This window comes from Xenopus laevis, chromosome 5L (genome assembly GCF_017654675.1).
Source record: "Xenopus laevis strain J_2021 chromosome 5L, Xenopus_laevis_v10.1, whole genome shotgun sequence".
Classification (NCBI taxonomy): Eukaryota; Metazoa; Chordata; class Amphibia; order Anura; family Pipidae; genus Xenopus; species Xenopus laevis.
In genome coordinates, this window is record NC_054379.1 from 122,470,676 (window position 1) to 122,487,842 (window position 17,167).

The 17,167-nt window shown below is 37.6% G+C and overlaps 1 protein-coding gene across 2 annotated transcripts in view; it reads left to right on the plus strand.

Annotated features, from left to right (window-relative positions):
* Positions 1-17,167, plus strand: part of ift80.L (intraflagellar transport 80 L homeolog) — a 71,242-nt gene that overhangs the window by 1,375 nt on the left and 52,700 nt on the right. The window contains exons 2-9 of one of the 2 annotated variants that reach the window (XM_018263749.2): positions 646-797; positions 1,520-1,561; positions 3,213-3,434; positions 3,719-3,829; positions 4,812-4,880; positions 5,930-6,039; positions 7,693-7,782; positions 13,659-13,796. In XM_018263749.2, coding sequence (XP_018119238.1) covers positions 1,525-1,561; positions 3,213-3,434; positions 3,719-3,829; positions 4,812-4,880; positions 5,930-6,039; positions 7,693-7,782; positions 13,659-13,796 — 777 coding nt within the window. In that variant the 5' untranslated portion in view covers positions 646-797; positions 1,520-1,524. The remainder of the gene's footprint in view (positions 1-645; positions 798-1,519; positions 1,562-3,212; positions 3,435-3,718; positions 3,830-4,811; positions 4,881-5,929; positions 6,040-7,692; positions 7,783-13,658; positions 13,797-17,167) is intronic. The other variant, XM_018263748.2, reaches the window with a different exon arrangement.

Genomic DNA, 17,167 nt, shown 5'->3' on the forward strand with positions numbered 1-17,167 from the left:
TAATTAATTAGGGTCTCCCTGGGCCCCCTACACTCCTGGGCCCCCCTGCAGCCGCAGGGTCTGCTTCCTCTATAGTTACGCCCCTGCCTAGGTTTTAGTAAGTAATATCTCTAAGGGTGCCGAGACCATGGCTTCCTAATCAGACTCTACATTTTTACTTTGGCCCATATACAGTACATGCTACAGATGTCAGGTTACCTGCAAATTCAAGCAAAGTACTCAACATAGCTTCTAGGGACCCCTGAATAATGGTGTCCAGTGTATGTATGCCCCCAGTGCCACTTGTTTGACATCTCATATAAGAATACTGTATGTAATAATCCAGTAAATGATAGTGTTGTTAGGGTTGCCACCTTTTCTGGAAAAAATACCCGCCTTATTTTATATTTATCTTTTTTCCCTATTAATAACATTGGGATCAACCATCATTTTTACCGACCAGGCCGGTAAAATACCGGCCAGGTGGCAACCCTAGTTGCAATGCTTTTCTATGCCTTCCTATCTCTAGACTTCATTGATAACAGTGGCTTAACTATACCAAAATGTGGCAACCCTATCTGTAAATGTGATTATTCCTATCAGTGGGAGCTAGTCATTTGGGGATTTGACATTTTTTTAACCTACATCTTTATTTTCCCAACTCAGCCACAGTTATCCTATTGTCCTTCACCCTTTGTATAACCTGGACCAAACTGCTGCCATCACCATAGAGTCATGGTCCCCATAGGCGCAAAGATCTTTTGTTGGTGAACGATCGATTTCAGTGCAGTCCGACCAATCCGTCAAATTATCGCGAGGTTAGTGGGAATCGAGCGATCGTTCATCTTACGATTTTTTGTCCAACGTGTCAGAAAAATGATCGGCCAGGTTAAAAGATTTTTATCGGTCCCAGTGCAATCTATCTATGTTTGCAGGGCCAATCAGGCAGCTACCCTCAGTTTTCCTGGCAATATCGCTTGAATTGGTCTTTTTAGTTGATGGACAAATCGTACATTTAAACTATCGTTTTGAGATAATCGGTATCTCACGATAATGAAAAGAACTTTTAAAAATCTTTACATCTATGGCCAGCTTAAGCCAACATGATAATGTCAACAAAAGTTAGGAGCCCTGCCTAAATTCTGACCCATCACCTGCTCAGACCTGTGCATCAGCCCTCCGCTTTTTTTTTTTTTAACACCCATATTTACCTTTGTTGCTTTCAAACTCAATACACCCTAATTTGTTAATGGCATGGTTACTTAAATAATTTCAGTGCATATGTGATATGTTACAGAGGTTATTGGCTGCTGCAGTATATAGTACCATGAGTCATTAGCTACAAGGTTGCCTAGTGTGATCCACCAATTAAACCTAGTCTGTGAAAACATAGTCATTTGTTAAATAACAAGTGTAAATTTAAAGATTGTCACAGTTTCTTGTGAACATTTTGTATACATGTATTTATTTATTTTTAACATGTATACCATCTTCCCTTCTGCAAAGCTCATGTTTACCTTCAATTTGTTTGACTTTCCAGGCAAGATGCACCTGAAAACATCATTATTAAAAGAAGCTAAACATATCCTTTACTACAAAAATAGATCTTTATTAAAATAGTGTGTGTCTAAATGTTTTTGGGCAGATTGATGATATTTGCCTCCTAAGTTGAGACTTAAAAAAAGTCAACCCTCTCAAATGCTTAATGTATGTGTGTTTCAAATAAATGGGTTTCGTTGTAGCCTCCTTCAAATACTGTCTTGTCCTTGTATGGTTTTATTTATTGTATTTTGCACTCATGTCAAGCAACTTTTTTTAATTATAAACAAGGGGAAAAGGATACAGAAGACAAGAGGGTAGAATCAAGCATGTAATAATTTTACAAGAACATAGTAAATATAGTTCAAGTATTGACAACAAGTTTTCACTATATTTCGTACAGATTTCATGTATTTAACCAACACATCTTCCCTTACTAGTACTCTAATATACAGGGGAAAAACTGGTTACACTTAGGGGCAGATTTACTAAGGGTCGAATATCGAGGGTTAATTAACCCTCGATATTCGACTAGGAACTAAAATCATTCGACTTCGAATATCGAAGTCGAACGATTTAGCGCTAATCCTACGATCGAAGGATTATTCGTTCGATCGAACGATTAAATCCTTCGAATCGAACGATTCGAAGGATTTTAATACAACGATCGAAGGAATATCCTTCAATCAAAAAAACGCAGGCAAGCCTATGGGGACCTTCCCCATAGGCTAACATTGACTTCGGTAGCTTTTAGCTGCCGAAGTAGGGGGTCGAAGTTTTTCTTAAAGAGACAGTACTTCGATTATCGAATGGTCGAATAGTCGAACGATTTTTAGTTCGAATCGTTCGATTCGTAGTCGAAGTCGTAGTCGAAGGTCAAACTAGCCCATTCGATGGTCGAAGTAGCCCAAAAAACACTTCGAAATTCGAAGTTTTTTTAATTCGAATCCTTCACTCGAGCTTTGTAAATGTGCCCCTACAAGTATTCAGTCTCTTACTGAGATTTTAGAAAATCCTACCACAATAGACCTTGCTTTTATCAATCATAATGTGTGTTATCTCTTCTAGCTTCCTTATTTCTTCTACGTGATTTAACCACTCAATATATGTCGGAAGTTTATACCACCAACAAAAATAAATAGAAATGTCTCCTAGAGCCAAGAAGCAAGAACATTTTTGACATTTAAAGTAACTTTTCATGTCAACAGTGTTTTTGCTTCCTGGCTCTTTGAGGCATTTCTATTTATTTTTGTTGGTGTTATAAAGGCTTTAATGCCCGCAACTACCATGGCTGCTGTCCTTGAGTCAGGAACTCAATCTCATGCTCACTGTGATTCTGGCTCTAGGCATTTTGCAGCTTGCTAAGACAAATACAGAAGGGAATGATTGAAGTAATATTAATTATATTGTTCTATCATTTTCTCCAGTTGTTACTTTGTCCTGTGACAAGTTTTCCGTTGTACATTTGTTGGTATTTATAATATGTAAGCAAACATATTGAATAGAAAGGGGTCATGTCGGAATACTGACAAGCATAACTTTGGTGCAGATAGAGAGCAAGACCAAGGAATATATATATGTGTAGACAAAGCTATATAAACATGGGGATCTCCGAGATGGAGGTTTAGAATCTTTGTCTTTCGTGGTAAGTTTTTGCAGTTGCAAGCATGTTAGATTCCTTAATTGCACCGCACATAAAGAGATTGTTAGCTGCATAGGATGGACCTCTGCTGATGAGTTGTATTCCTGCAGTGATGACCACCAGATTTTGAAATGGAACTTGTTAACTGGTGAAACAACGCTAGTAGTGAAATTGTCAGATGATACATATCCAATTGATCTTCACTGGTTACCCAAAAATGTGGGTAACAGAAAGCAAGCACAGGCCGAAATGTTTGTGCTAACAAGCTCTGATGGTAAGTGTCAGTTATTCAAGTTGAAAACTACATGCCTTATAAATATTATACTTTATTCAAGCTTCATCATAGTCTGTCTTTTTATTTTACTGCTAATGTGCTTTCACCCACTCACTATTCACATCGGCATTCTCCGTTCTTTAGGGTCCCAATTATATCATACATTAGGAGAGTGGTGCAGGCGTTTATCTTTGTGTGAAGATTTGCAAGAAAATTGTGTTTTTTTTATTTTTTAAAAAGTTTTAAACACATACAGAAATGCCATAACCTCTATTATGTTACAGGAAAATTCCATCTGATTTCTAAATTAGGGAGGCTGGAGAAAAGTGTTGAGGCACATTCTGGAGCTGTGCTTGCTGGGCTTTGGAATTATGATGGAACTGCTCTGGTTACAGGTGAGAAGTAAATGCAGAATATAGGGGTTATATATCAAAGGTCGAGTTTTAGAGGTTTATTAGGTTTTTTATACCTCAAATGAACTCACAACTCTGTTTTCTAATTTATGAAAAACTTAAATGTAAAAAACTTGAATCCGTGAATTCTGGCTGAGAAACTCAAATAATCGGATTGCTTGAGTTTTCTGCAGAAAAAAAAATCGAATTGCGCGAATTAATCAAGTTTTCGAGCAAAAATCACAGATAAAACCCCAAACATCATAAAGGCTACAAACATCTTCAGATGGTTGAAGGGACCTCCGCCATTGACTTTTACATTACCTTGACAGGTGTTAGCTGGAGTATGGGGATGCACCGAATCCAGAATTCGGTTCGGGATTCTGCCTTTTTCAGCAGAATTCGATTCGGCCGAATCCTTCTTGCCCGGCCGAATCCTAATTTGCACATTAGGGACGGAGAGGAAAATCACGTGACTTTTTGTCACAAAACAAGAACATAAAACATGTTTTCCCATTCCCACCCCTAATTTGCATATGCTAATTAGGATTTGGTTCGGTATTTAGCTGAATCTTTTGCGAAGGATACGGGATATCGCCCGATTCCAAAATAGTGGATTTGGTGCATCCCTACCTGCCATTCAGCAGTAAAGTAATTGACCCAGATTATTTAAAGATACTTGCTGTGGTTGCAATTATGTATCTGCTTTAGCTAAGTCTGTTTCAGTGAGTGTCCTTTTATACGTCAATATGTGATTACTGCCACTAAATTTCATTTACTTAAATTTTTGGGGATCTGAGAAAAAAGTGCAGTCCTATCAATTCCTTAAACCCTGGTTTCCTTGATCTAGTTTAGTATTCTTTTGGAAAATTAATCCGTGCAGTTCATGTGTATTTGCTTTCCTTTGCCATGATGTGTATAAAATAAAATGTAGATTTGGACATGACCATTCATTCCTCTTTTACTTAAAATTTGCTTTATTCAGTTGGTGAAGATGGACATGTAAAAATATGGTCAAAGAGTGGCATGCTGAGATCCACCTTGGCACAGAATGGTAAGGATAAACTTTCCAATTTCCATAGTTATTGTGTTTCAATAATGCCTTTATCTGGAGTCCTGAAATTTGCAGTGATTCATAATCTGAAACTAGGGTTTCCTGCTCTAAAATTAGACTTTGAGTCAACAAAGGGACTGCAGTCACCTGATGCAGCAGACCCAATGCAGCCCCCTTTCCTAATACTACCTTTCTTACACTCAGATCAATTAAGGGGTGGCCACATTTTTAAAAAAGACACATTTCCAGTGCTAAAAAAAGACATTTGGTTCTTAATGTTACTAGGGGCAGTTCATTTTCACCTCTGATAAAGTGTTGCCATAGACAAGGCTGACTGGGCTAAATGTGCCTAGCATTTCTGAAATAGCCCCCCCCTCCATAAATCTGGTAACCATCTTCTATATCCAACAACCCTCTCTCTCACTTTTCATAGTAGTAGTTTACTCCACCACAGTTTAGTTTAATCTGGAGATTAAACTTCTGCCCAATTTATTGAGAGTATGGTACAGGCACCTGCCCAATAGAAGTGACAAATTTAGCTTTTCAGATGTTTAAAATTAAACCTTCTGTCAGCTACAGAGAGGCTTAGCAGCACTTTAAGCAACTGCATATGCCAAAAGAATGGGATAAACATAAGAATGCCGGAGAATGCCAGCTAGGAGAAATGGCAAAAAAAGGTAAAATTTAGCTCATGGAGTAGATTTGTAAAGAGGAAGAATGGAAAATAGGGAGAATATTGCACATAGGGGAGTGGAATAAGGACTGACAGAGCGAAGAACAAAGTGATCAATAGAAACTAAAAATGAATGAAACATTATTAAGGACTAAAAAAATAATGCTGTTAACTTGAAATTGATGGTATTTACCAGCAATAGAGGGAGTTTCTGGTGACCTGGACATTTGCTAAATTGGGGAGATGTGTCTGATAAAGAGCTGGGTGAGAGGGGAAGAAGAGATGAATTAAATAATTTTCACTATCATTTTCTTTGGTTGTGACATTAGGTCTACAAATCTGGTCACTAGAGTGTGTGTATTTATCATTTTTATAGGTTCTCCAGTTTACTCTGTGGCCTGGAGTCCTGATTCAGAGAAAGTTCTTTACCCCTTAGGAAAGCAGCTAATCATCAAGCCACTTCAGCCAAGTTCCAAAGTTCTGCAGGTATCAAACCTCATGACATTACATTATGACTAATAAACAGTATGTAAATAGTTAATGGTAAACACATTTTCTATTAGAATTGTGCTTAGTAGAGTACAGTCCCTCTACTGAGCATAGCTTTATGGTATTCTTCTGTACAGACTGTGAGCAAACCTATGGGAGTATTTCTTGTTGCAGCTTTACACACTTAGGGGCAGATTTATTAAAATTTGACATCATGTTTTTTTGGTGGGGGGGTTTCGGCAAAACATTTTGACCATGGTTATTTGGGAATTCAAGTTTTTTTTCAAATTATTGAGATTTAACAAACCAAAAAAAAAAAAAAAACTTCTAACTTAAAAAAAAAAAAGCGCTGAAAGCTGGCGAGCTTCTATAGAAGCTAAGGGAGTTGTATTTTCATTTTTCGAAAAAGATCTTGCAGACTTGTTAAAATGAATAGTAAAATGTGATTTAAGTGAACTTTTATTTTCTTTTTGCGTTATTTAAATTGTTTTTCCCAATTCAAGTTTTTATCAAGTTTGAGTTTTGTTTTTTGTTTTAATTTAAAAAAACTCAAATATGAGTTTTACTAAATCTGCCCATAAGTGTAATTTTCTGCTATTGACATTGTGACTGAAGCTGACTGTAATGAGGATATATAACAACAAATCACATAATAGCATGTACATTGTCAGCTGATTAAAATGACGTTTACCTTTCAACGAGTGATTAGGAAATGCTAACTGCTGATTGGTTGCTATGGGCTACTGCACCTGGCAAATATAGTTATTTTTATTACCTATCTCCTATTTGGGGTAGGGGGTATTTGCTAAAGTGTGAAATGTCAAATTTGATAAATTTTCTGTAAAATGAATATTTACCATGACATTAGAATTTTACAAAGTCACAACTTTGTAGATAACTAAAAGCACCATTGCAAAAAAAGAGTGCTGTGAATAAAACGTATGTTGAAAATGCATTCTAACTATTCTTTTAATTATAAAAAATGCACATTTTCCTGCTTTTGTGCCATTATAGCACACTAATTAGAAACTGTGTTTTTTTTTTTAACAAACCCCTCCAATGCCTAAGCATCTGAGCAGCTCATTATCAGAGGACTTCTCACTTAACTGGTAATTTAGTTTTTTCAGATACTTCTCTGCTCATCAGCACCAGCAAGTGCTAAAGTGAAACTGGTTTCATTGTCTTTTTTGAAATTAAAACAATAGTCAAAAAGTATGTTCAACACAAACCCTATTCATAGGACTTGTGTAGAAATCGGGTGTATACTGTCCCTTTAAAACTAACACTTTGCCTTTCTTCATCATTGCTCAGTGTTGGCAATCGCTTCTCTTTTTATACAGTTGCCTCAGCAGTGATGTTAGAAGGACAAAGACCCTATAGGCCAGGAAGGATTTTAAAATGATACTGACACGTTCCTGTAATGATCTATAATCATAATAAATCTGCCAGCAACACTGATCACACAGCACGTAATTAAGCTGAAGGTACTAACTGACAAATGTCATCAGAGTGAATTAGCCCCTTTGCATTCTCGCTAAGGACAAGGTGGCAAGCTTTTCCTGTTTAGGCTTTTGCAAGATCTCAGAGAAGTGATTTAGTACAGCTTAGTACATCTTGATAACCTTGTTTTCTTTGTCCTTCTTTTAACAGTGGAAAGCACACGATGGGATCATTTTAAGTGTTGACTGGAATTCTGTCAATGATCTTATCCTGTCAGCAGGAGAGGACTGTACATATAAGGTAAAAAGCTACTGTCTAAATACATGGGCACTATCGCCATAGTCTTCTTATAAAATCAAACCATCAACTATCCCCCAGCAGTTTGGAGCCTTAGCAGCTGATGGTGCCAGGTCATTTGATTTAATGTTAAAATATAAAGAAAAATCTTTTAGAGGTCTAAATGCCTTCTCCAGCTCCTTTTTCAGCATCCCAGGCAATGTCCTCTACATAAAGCGTCTCTGAATAGGGATTTATTGATTTTGCTCATGTAGTACCAGATAATATGTGAATCAACCAAACTAAATATTGCTCCTATTACTTCCTTATACATCACTTGTGTAAAAATGCATTAACCAGGTATATAATACGTGTCTGAACTGTTTCTACAGTTTTGGATTCATTTTCTTTGTATTATCAGGTACATCATAAACACTAGATCTGTAGAAACTTCTTGACCTATCAATGTAAATTTTTGTTACTCTGTAACCTGTCAACCATACCTCCATACAGTAAGTAACAACAAGCCTTTTTTTGCCATGTTTCTAAAGTAATCCATCTTTATAAATCTAGCAACTCTGCCTCTATTACCGAGGCAGCTCCTAAGGCTACAAATGTATTGTTAGTGTTACATTTTAATACTCCTCTTTCTATTCTGGCCCCCTTCTATTCATATTTCAGTATTTTATTCAAATAAGTGCATCGTTGCTAGGGTCATTTGGACCCTAGTAAAATGATTGCTGAAATTGCTAACTGGAGAGCTGCTGAATAAAAAGCTAACTCAAAACACCACGAATAAAAAGAAAAAAGAAAACCAATTGCAAATTCTCAGAATATCACTCTTAACACCATGCTAAGGGGCAGATTTATTAAGGTTTGAGTTGTTTTTTCCATGAAAATTAGAGTTTTCGAGTTGTATTTTTTTGGTCAAAACTCACATTGAGCAAGTTTTTTTTTTTTTTAAAAAAACAACTTGAATATTTGATATTTATTATACCCAGAGCCTGGAAATAGCTTGAACCCGAAAATGCGCCACCTAAAACCTTTGAACCATTTGAAGAGGTTAAAAGCCTGCTTGATGTTCGAGTTTTTTGCCTGAAAACTTGAATGATTCAAGCAATTCGAGTTTTTTTTGCAGAGTTTTCGGGTTGCAGGACACGAACTCGCCGAATCGTTTTTTTCACATTTATTAAGTAAGATACCAATCGAGTTTCGAGTTCAAACCTTGACCTTTGATAAATAACCCCCTAAATGTTAATTTCATGGTGAAAACCCCTTTAGTAAAGTTGCTAGCAAACTACCGTATGTCTTTGTTACTGTATCTGCTATAAGCCAATATATACATATGCATTTTAGAAATCTGAACTGCCCAGCCTTCCACCAGCCTTTTTAATGCAATCACAGCAATAAATGTTGCCATATTTACATATTACATATAATGTATGAATCAGCTATAAATATATCCTTTATAAAAGGTTAATAGTAATGTCATCAGTTATATTCAGTGTTAAGTCATATCACATGTCACATGATGCTTTAAAGGGGTCCTCCAACAAAAAGCTGTTTTTTGCAAAAGAAGAAAATCTAATTCTAAGCAACTTTGCAATATACATAAAGGAAAAATATTCAGTGTTTTTAAATCTACATCTCAGTGTAATCTGTATTAGAAGAAATATATATCCAGTTAAATTTTTTGCACTCTTGGCTCTTACTACAGTTACAGCATTGCAAGCTGAAAGTCATTTTTGAGTCTGCCTCCTGCCATAGCTGCTACCAGGGGTGTAACTACAGAGGCAGCAGACCCTGGCGGGGGGTCCCCATGAGGCCCCAATTTATATAAAATTTCAACAATTATTGGTAAAACAGGTCAACTTTTAGACATTTTGATGGCCTGAAAAATAATTTGCTGTGGGGCCCAGTAATAGTTATGCCACTGGCTGCTACTAAGGAAATGGTAAAAAAGAAAATAGAAAGCAATTTTAAAAAAGGCATTATTTGTGCTGTACTGTTTTGAAAATGTTGTTTTATGATGGTGAACTGCCTCTTTAAGAACCTAATATATGTTTGGCTGAGTTAAAGCAAATGCATGTGTGCAACTGATACTTTAAGGGCAGTGAAACACGATGCATATTGTTGCGGCTACAAAATGGCTCAAAAATTACTTGTACATATTTTTGTGCAATTTGAGTGTATTAGCAGAGGCATTTCTCAGTATCCGTATATATCTGTAATTGTATTTTCTGATGTTTGGCAGTGTGTGTTGACAACACACACAGGGGGGCAGATTTATTTAAGGAAAACTATACCCCCAAAATGAGTACTTGAGCAACTGATATATTTTATATCAAATTAAGTGGCATATTAAAGAATCTTAGCAAACTGGAATATATGTGTAAGTAAATATTGCCCTTTTACATCTCTTGCCTTGAACCACCATTTCATGATGGTGCCTGTGCTGCCTCAGAAATCACCTGACCAGAGATACTAGAGCTCTAACTGGAACCGGAAGACGTGTGGGAGCAAAAGACAGAACTCTGTCTGTTAATTGGCTCATGGGACCTATCAAGTATAGTTTGTTTGGTTTGTTTGTGTGCACCGTGAATCATACGATCCCAGGGGGCGGCCCTTATTTTTTTAAAATGGCTATTTTCTATTTATGATTACCCAATGGCACATATTAGTAAAAAAAAGTATATTATTATGAAAATGGTTTATTTACATGATGCAGGGTTTTACAAATGAGCTATTTTATGCAATATATTTTTATAGAGACCTACATTGTTTGAGAGGTATAGTTTTCCTTTAAAGGGGAAGGAAACCTAGTCGGCGCAAACACCCCACCCCCCCTCCCGTTTGTTGCCCACCCTCCCTCCTCCCCCCTGGCCTACCCGTCCCGCTGGGCAAATGCCCCTAACTTGTTACTTACCCTTCTGCGCAGGTCCAGTCCAGGGAGTTCTCAGACGACATCTTCTTCCACGCGATCTTCCTGCTGTGAACGGCGTTTTGGCACATGCGCAGTAGGATCATTTCGCCGGTACGGATCTACTGCGCATGCGCCGTTCAAAGCAGGAAGAAGATCGCGTGGAAGAAGATGCCCTTTAAGAACCCGAATTTGACTATTCGCCACCTTAAACCTGCCGAATTGCGCTATAAGTAACTGGGAGAGGTCCAGCGATCAATTCTGTCATGTTTGACATTTGAGTTTTTTTAATTCAATTTGAGTTTTTCTAATTCGAATCACATTAGATTTGATTTTTTTGGTCGATCCAATTTGTCTGAGCTGAGAAAATTCTTTTTTATCTACCGTAATACATTTTGATCGGTAGAATTTCTGGTAGTTTAAAAAAACTCACATGAATTCGAAATTCGACCCTTGATCTGCCTCAGTGTGTCACTGTCCTGAAAGAATTGTAAACCCAAATATAACATTTTGCATAATAAAAGCAGTAGTCATTCTAAGCAAAGATCCAGTATATATTTATTGCACATTTTCAGCAATTTTAATGTTATTTGTAATTTCTATTAAAACCAGTATCTGTCCACTCCTTTCTATTCAATGTACTGCACTACAGGTCCTGGCTACATGTACCATTGTAACAATATAGCAGCATTCAACTGCCCATCAGCCAAGACTCCAATTCCCACAGTGCCTTGCTTGTTCAGTAATTAACATACCTGTAAAGAAGGAGAATTTAAGAATGATGAGAGGGCTACAGAAGTGCGTAAGGATGTTGGAAATAGAGTCTTGGCTGAATGAGAGGTGATTACTGCATCATTGTTTCAGTGACATAGTCAGGGTTGAGAATAACAAAGGTCAGACTGTTATTGCTTTAATGTTATATAATTATATATTTGGATTTTTAGCCCCCTTAAGTGCCTTTGTCTACTTGCATTTGTCTGTTAGAAATCAGCATTGTGGATTCTAAACTCTTACAACAGTCATAGAACCAACTAACCTAGAAGCGGAAAAAAATAGAATAAAGTCTGGATCATCAATAAGTACTTTTCAGCAGGATATGATATTGATTTTTATTCTAAATGATATGGTAGTCCATTCTTTTAACAGCAAATGCTATGAATTAATCACAGTGTTAGTGATGTCAAGTGGGTCTGATGGATGACACTGCTAACTTTGTAGTCTATTGGCTTTTCATTACAATTACTACAATTCTCAGATACCTTCTTGATGCAGTTCCACAGTTTATAATTCAACGCAACCTCCATTCACTTGACATCTGGTTGCATTTAACAACTGCTACTGGTTTCAAGTCTGTCATTTAAACACTGTTTTAGCCTACCCTTTTATTCAGTCTAGTTTGAGGGACCCTCATTTCCTATAAATACTGCCTTCTTAATTCATTTCACTCTTCTGTCTAAGCTGTAGCCAAAGCACACTCTCTAAGGGGCAAATTCCCTAACCGGCGAAAATTCACAAGCGAGCTTCACAGCCATCGCAACACTTCGCCAGGCTTAAATTCGCTAGGACATCGCCAATTCACTAAGTGCGAAGTTCCGTCCAGGGCACCAAACACTGCAAATTTTCGCTAGCGTTACTTCGGCAATCAATGCTTGGGTATTCCAGATAATACAGGTATGGGACCTGTTATTCAGAATGCTTGCGACCTGGGGTTTTCCGGATAACAGATCTTTCTGTAATTTGGATCTTCATACTTTAAATCCTTTAAACATTAAATAAACCCATTAGGCTGGTTTTACATCCAATACAAATAAATTATATCTTAGTTTGGTCAAGTACAATGTACTGTTTAAATAATTTGGATTATTTGGATAAAATTTAGTCTATGGGAGACCATTCCATAATTTGGAGCTTTCTGCATAATGGGTTTCCGGATAACGGGTCTCATACCTGTAGTAATTTGGATCTTAATTTTTTTTCGTAATGGATCTTGTATCTGTATTCCAGTATACTCCCACACTCCTCCTCCCACAGGCTAATTGCTCTCTGAAAACCTGATATAAAGATTAGGGATGCATCGAATCCACTATTTTGGATTCTGCCGAACCCCCGAATCCTACTTGAAATACTGAACCGAATCCTAATTTGCATATGTAAATTAGGGGTGGGAAAGGGAAAACACTTTTACTTCCTTGTTTTGTGACAAAAAGTCATGCGATTTCCCTCCCGCCCCTAATTTGCATATGCAAAATAGGATTCAGATTCAGTTTGGCCGGGCAGAAGGAATCGGCCGAATCCGAATTCTGCTGAAAAAGGCCGAATCCCGAACCGAATCCTGGATTCAGTGCATCCCTAATAAAGGTATAACTATCCTTATATCTCTGTCTATATCCAAGATAGATAAATAGATTCTGTAAGTAGAGCAGGGTCATATGTATACTTTTTTTTTCCCTAGCTACGGAAAAAAAATTATACATGATAGTTCTAAGTTGCATCCGACAAGATGTCCTATTTCACATTTGTCACAAATACGAAGGATAAACTGCACTTACATACAGTACAGGTATAGGATCCCTTATCCGGAAACCCGATATCCAGAAAGCTCCGAATTAAGGAATGGCTGTCTCCCATAGACTCCATTTTATCCAAATAATCCAAATTTTTAAAAATGATTTCCTTTTTCTCTGTAATAATAAAGCAGTAGCTTGTACTTGATCCCAACTAATATATAATTAATCCTTATTGGAAGCAAAACCAGCCTATTGGGTTTAATTAATGTTTAAATGAATTTCTAGTAGACATAAGGCATGAAGACCCAAATTACAGAAAGATCCGTTATCCGGAAAACCCCAGGTCCCAAGCATTCTGGATAACAGGTCCCATACCTGTATTTGAAATCTTCATACAGCTGATGTAAAATTTACAGAGTGAAGTGACAAGTACACTGCAGGTCAAATTCAAATGTTCCTGCTTGCTTCCTAAGGTCTGGGACCGCAATGGCCGCAACTTATACAGCTCTGCGTCTCATGAGTATCCAATAACTTCTGTGTCCTGGGCACCTGATGGGGAACTGTTTGCTGTGGGATCCTTCCATACTTTGCGCCTGTGTGATAAAACTGGGGTGAGTAAAAATAACTCATAAGGTATCATTGCTTATATTCTGTTTGTTTAAATTCTTGTACAGTATCATAACTGCTAGTGTGTAATTATAAAATTCCAAGTGGGTACAGCAGTGCTACATTTTATAAACAAACAATTATTTTTATAAACTTGCACAATAATTGCAGAACATAGACATCCAGAGCATTGGATATGTATGTTCTGCAATCATTGTTCCATCCTTCATAATAGTTATTGCAAGCATTGCAGCATAAGAGCACTCCAGTCTGGTCAAGGTGGTAAAATATACTAATAAACATACACAGGGCCGCCATTAGAAATCACGGGGCCCCGTACAACAAAAATTTTTGGGCCCCGCCCACTCCAGCCCCCAAGCCCCACCCCAGCGCTAAAAAAGGTAACCCCCCCCCCACACACACAAGTTATAAAAAGTTTTTGATGGTCAGGGCCCCCATATAAGTTAAAAAAAAACAGTGGCATCAGGGCCCCCATAAAAGTTTTTTTTTAAAAAAATTGGTGGTCAGGGACCAAATAATTGGTGACCAGGGCTCCCCTATAAGTTAAAAAAAAAAGCATTGGCACCAGGGCCGATCATAAAAGTTTTTTTTTAAAAAAACATTGGGCCCCCCTTACAAGTTAAGAAAAAAAAAACATTGGCACCAGGGCCCCCCATAAAAGGTTTTTTTTTAAAAAACAAACATCATTTTTACCTGCCAGGTGGCATCCCTACCCACAGCTGCAATACTGCATATTAACCCCTTAAAATAGCAATAATGCTCACTAACCCAAAGCCAGTACAACTGCCCCTACCCTGCAAGCCACTAAACACACATCACATACAACAACACAGCGCATGAACTCCCCGTGTATTACATCACAACACCCCCTTTACAAAACTACACAAAACCTCGGCCCAAAATAACATTAGGCCCAACCACAATAATAAACGACACCCCTTCCCTATACAATAAATACCAGTGTAACACACTAATCCACACAACAACACACTACCCCACGTAAACTAACCCCTCACACTACACTAAACCTACTTACAACCACCTCCCCCTCTATCTCTGGCACTGTATGTAATAAAGGCACAATCCCCAGCTATAACACAATTCCCCTCTCCATAGCAGCCCCAGTGCAACATTGTCAGTTCTCTCACATTATGCATACAGTATGGAATCCGACACATCCCAGGGCCCCATACCCACCCTAGCGGTGCCTCCCCTCAGGGCCACACAGCTCACCAGCTAAAGGTGTTTCCGTGTGACAGTCGGATCCACCCACACACTCAGCACCGCTCCCCCGACATGAGGCCAGAATGCAGGTCAGACTGTTCTGGGGATTTACAGTCGAGGGAATCGCTTTCACTGAGCTTTATCAGTAACTGACAGGGAACATTATATCATCCATTGATATAATAACAGCGTGTCAGTGGGACATGTCGGGGAGGGATCACGCGCCTGGCGCACTCGCTGCACATTATAAACGTGTAGTCTCCGGCTGCATAATAACTCACGCCAGTCAAGAGGGGCCAGGCTATTTTGATAAGTGCACCACGGCCGGGCCCCCCTTCAGGCCCGGTACAGTAGTACCCCCTGTTCCCCCCTGATGGCGGCCCTGAACATACATAACGGAAGAGAGCGATGCTTTGCTTTTAGTTTTTATCTCATATTGGGAGAGGTAGAAATTCCGATACAGACTCCAGCAGCACTCCGGTATAGTGAAAGAAATTTATTTGTGCAAATGAAGCTTCATTTGTACAAATAAATTTCTTTCACTATACTGGAGTGCTGCTGGAGTTTGTATCGGAATTTGAACTGGACCTGGACAGACAGAGTCCGGAGCTGGCACCTGACGCTACAAAAAGCGGTGAGATTGATTGTGTAGCACTACACTCTATGTTTGTGAATAGTGGGAGAGGTAGAAATCTTTTTTTTTTTTTTTTTATATTTTTAAATTTTGCTTTTCAGTTAGCTTCATACCCCCTCTGCTGGACGGTGAAAAATCTCTGGCATATTATTCTTAGCAAAGGATTTTCATGGTTTCAAAGTTGCATGGCCTATACATTTATAATGGAATCAACTGTTCCCTTTGCATAGTCCTATTATTCTTTTAGAAAAAATAGTAGTATCCCTAAAACTATACTAATAATAAAAATTATTTTAATTCACCTTTTTTATCAAGGACATGAAAAAAAAAAAACCTTTCACATTGGAGACTTCTTTTTTTATTCATTTAGAATACAAAAATATAATATTTAAAATGTGTTTAATCCAGAAGAGACTGCAGTGTGGTTACTTGGACTAGTCATGCAAGTGGGCCAACACTCCAGTACGTGTAATGGAATTTTAGCAATAACAATGAAATTTACAGGGCTATGTGTTGCCTAGCTAAAAGAGAAAGAAGAGTTTTGAGGCAAATGTATGTATATTTGAGCATGAATTGGGTATGTGTTAGGAGCATCTATACATTTACAAAATATATTAATAAACAATGTTCAGATCGCTAATTCAAAGTTCAGCTGTATGTATTATTTAAAAAGTGTGCGCTCTTTTTTTTTATTTAAAAGTAAACTTGTTTTTTTACAATTTCATTTTGAAATGAGATACTGCCTGAATGATGTATGGCTGGAATTACGTATCAGGGGAAAACATTCATAGCTTTACACTGGAACTTGCATTAGTATACAAACCATTATGTCTCATTGTGGTTTTTTGGGGGGGGGGGGGTTCCTTATAATTGTATGCCTGCAGTATTTTATTACCAACCCATGTGATTGGCCTTACAAGTTGCTTAGGTTATACCGAAACTACAGGTGGTCAAGTAATACCTTCAAAGAAACTACTTAATTATACAATCCCCTTTTAATATGTCTCTTAGACAAATAAAAAGCCTAAAAAATGTAAGGTACATATTGTATGTGAACTAGGTTAATTTTCTTTTTTTTAATGTACAGTAATGAATACCTCACAGCCTGTAGTGTGTTGATGGATGTTTCCTAAATTTTTTGTGTCAGTTAAATGCTCTTGTAAACTCAGTTTATTGTTTGGGTTAGACATTTTCAGCAAAGACACGCATTCATGGACACCAATAGTATAATTTATTTTACTTTAATTTGGTTACGTTGTCTTTGAAATTGAAAATGCTTCAAGTTCAGAGGCTACAAAATACAAATATTTAAGGGCAATACATGTTGCAAAACCCAGTTGTCTAGCCTTGGAAGATTTAGAATCGGGAATAAAATATGTTTTTTGTAAATCCACTGGGCAGTATTTTTGAAATGTTGCATACTATGCTCTCTTATATATCCCATATCTCCAAATCGTGTTCAGTAAGAGAATATAAATGACAGTGTCTGAATTGAGG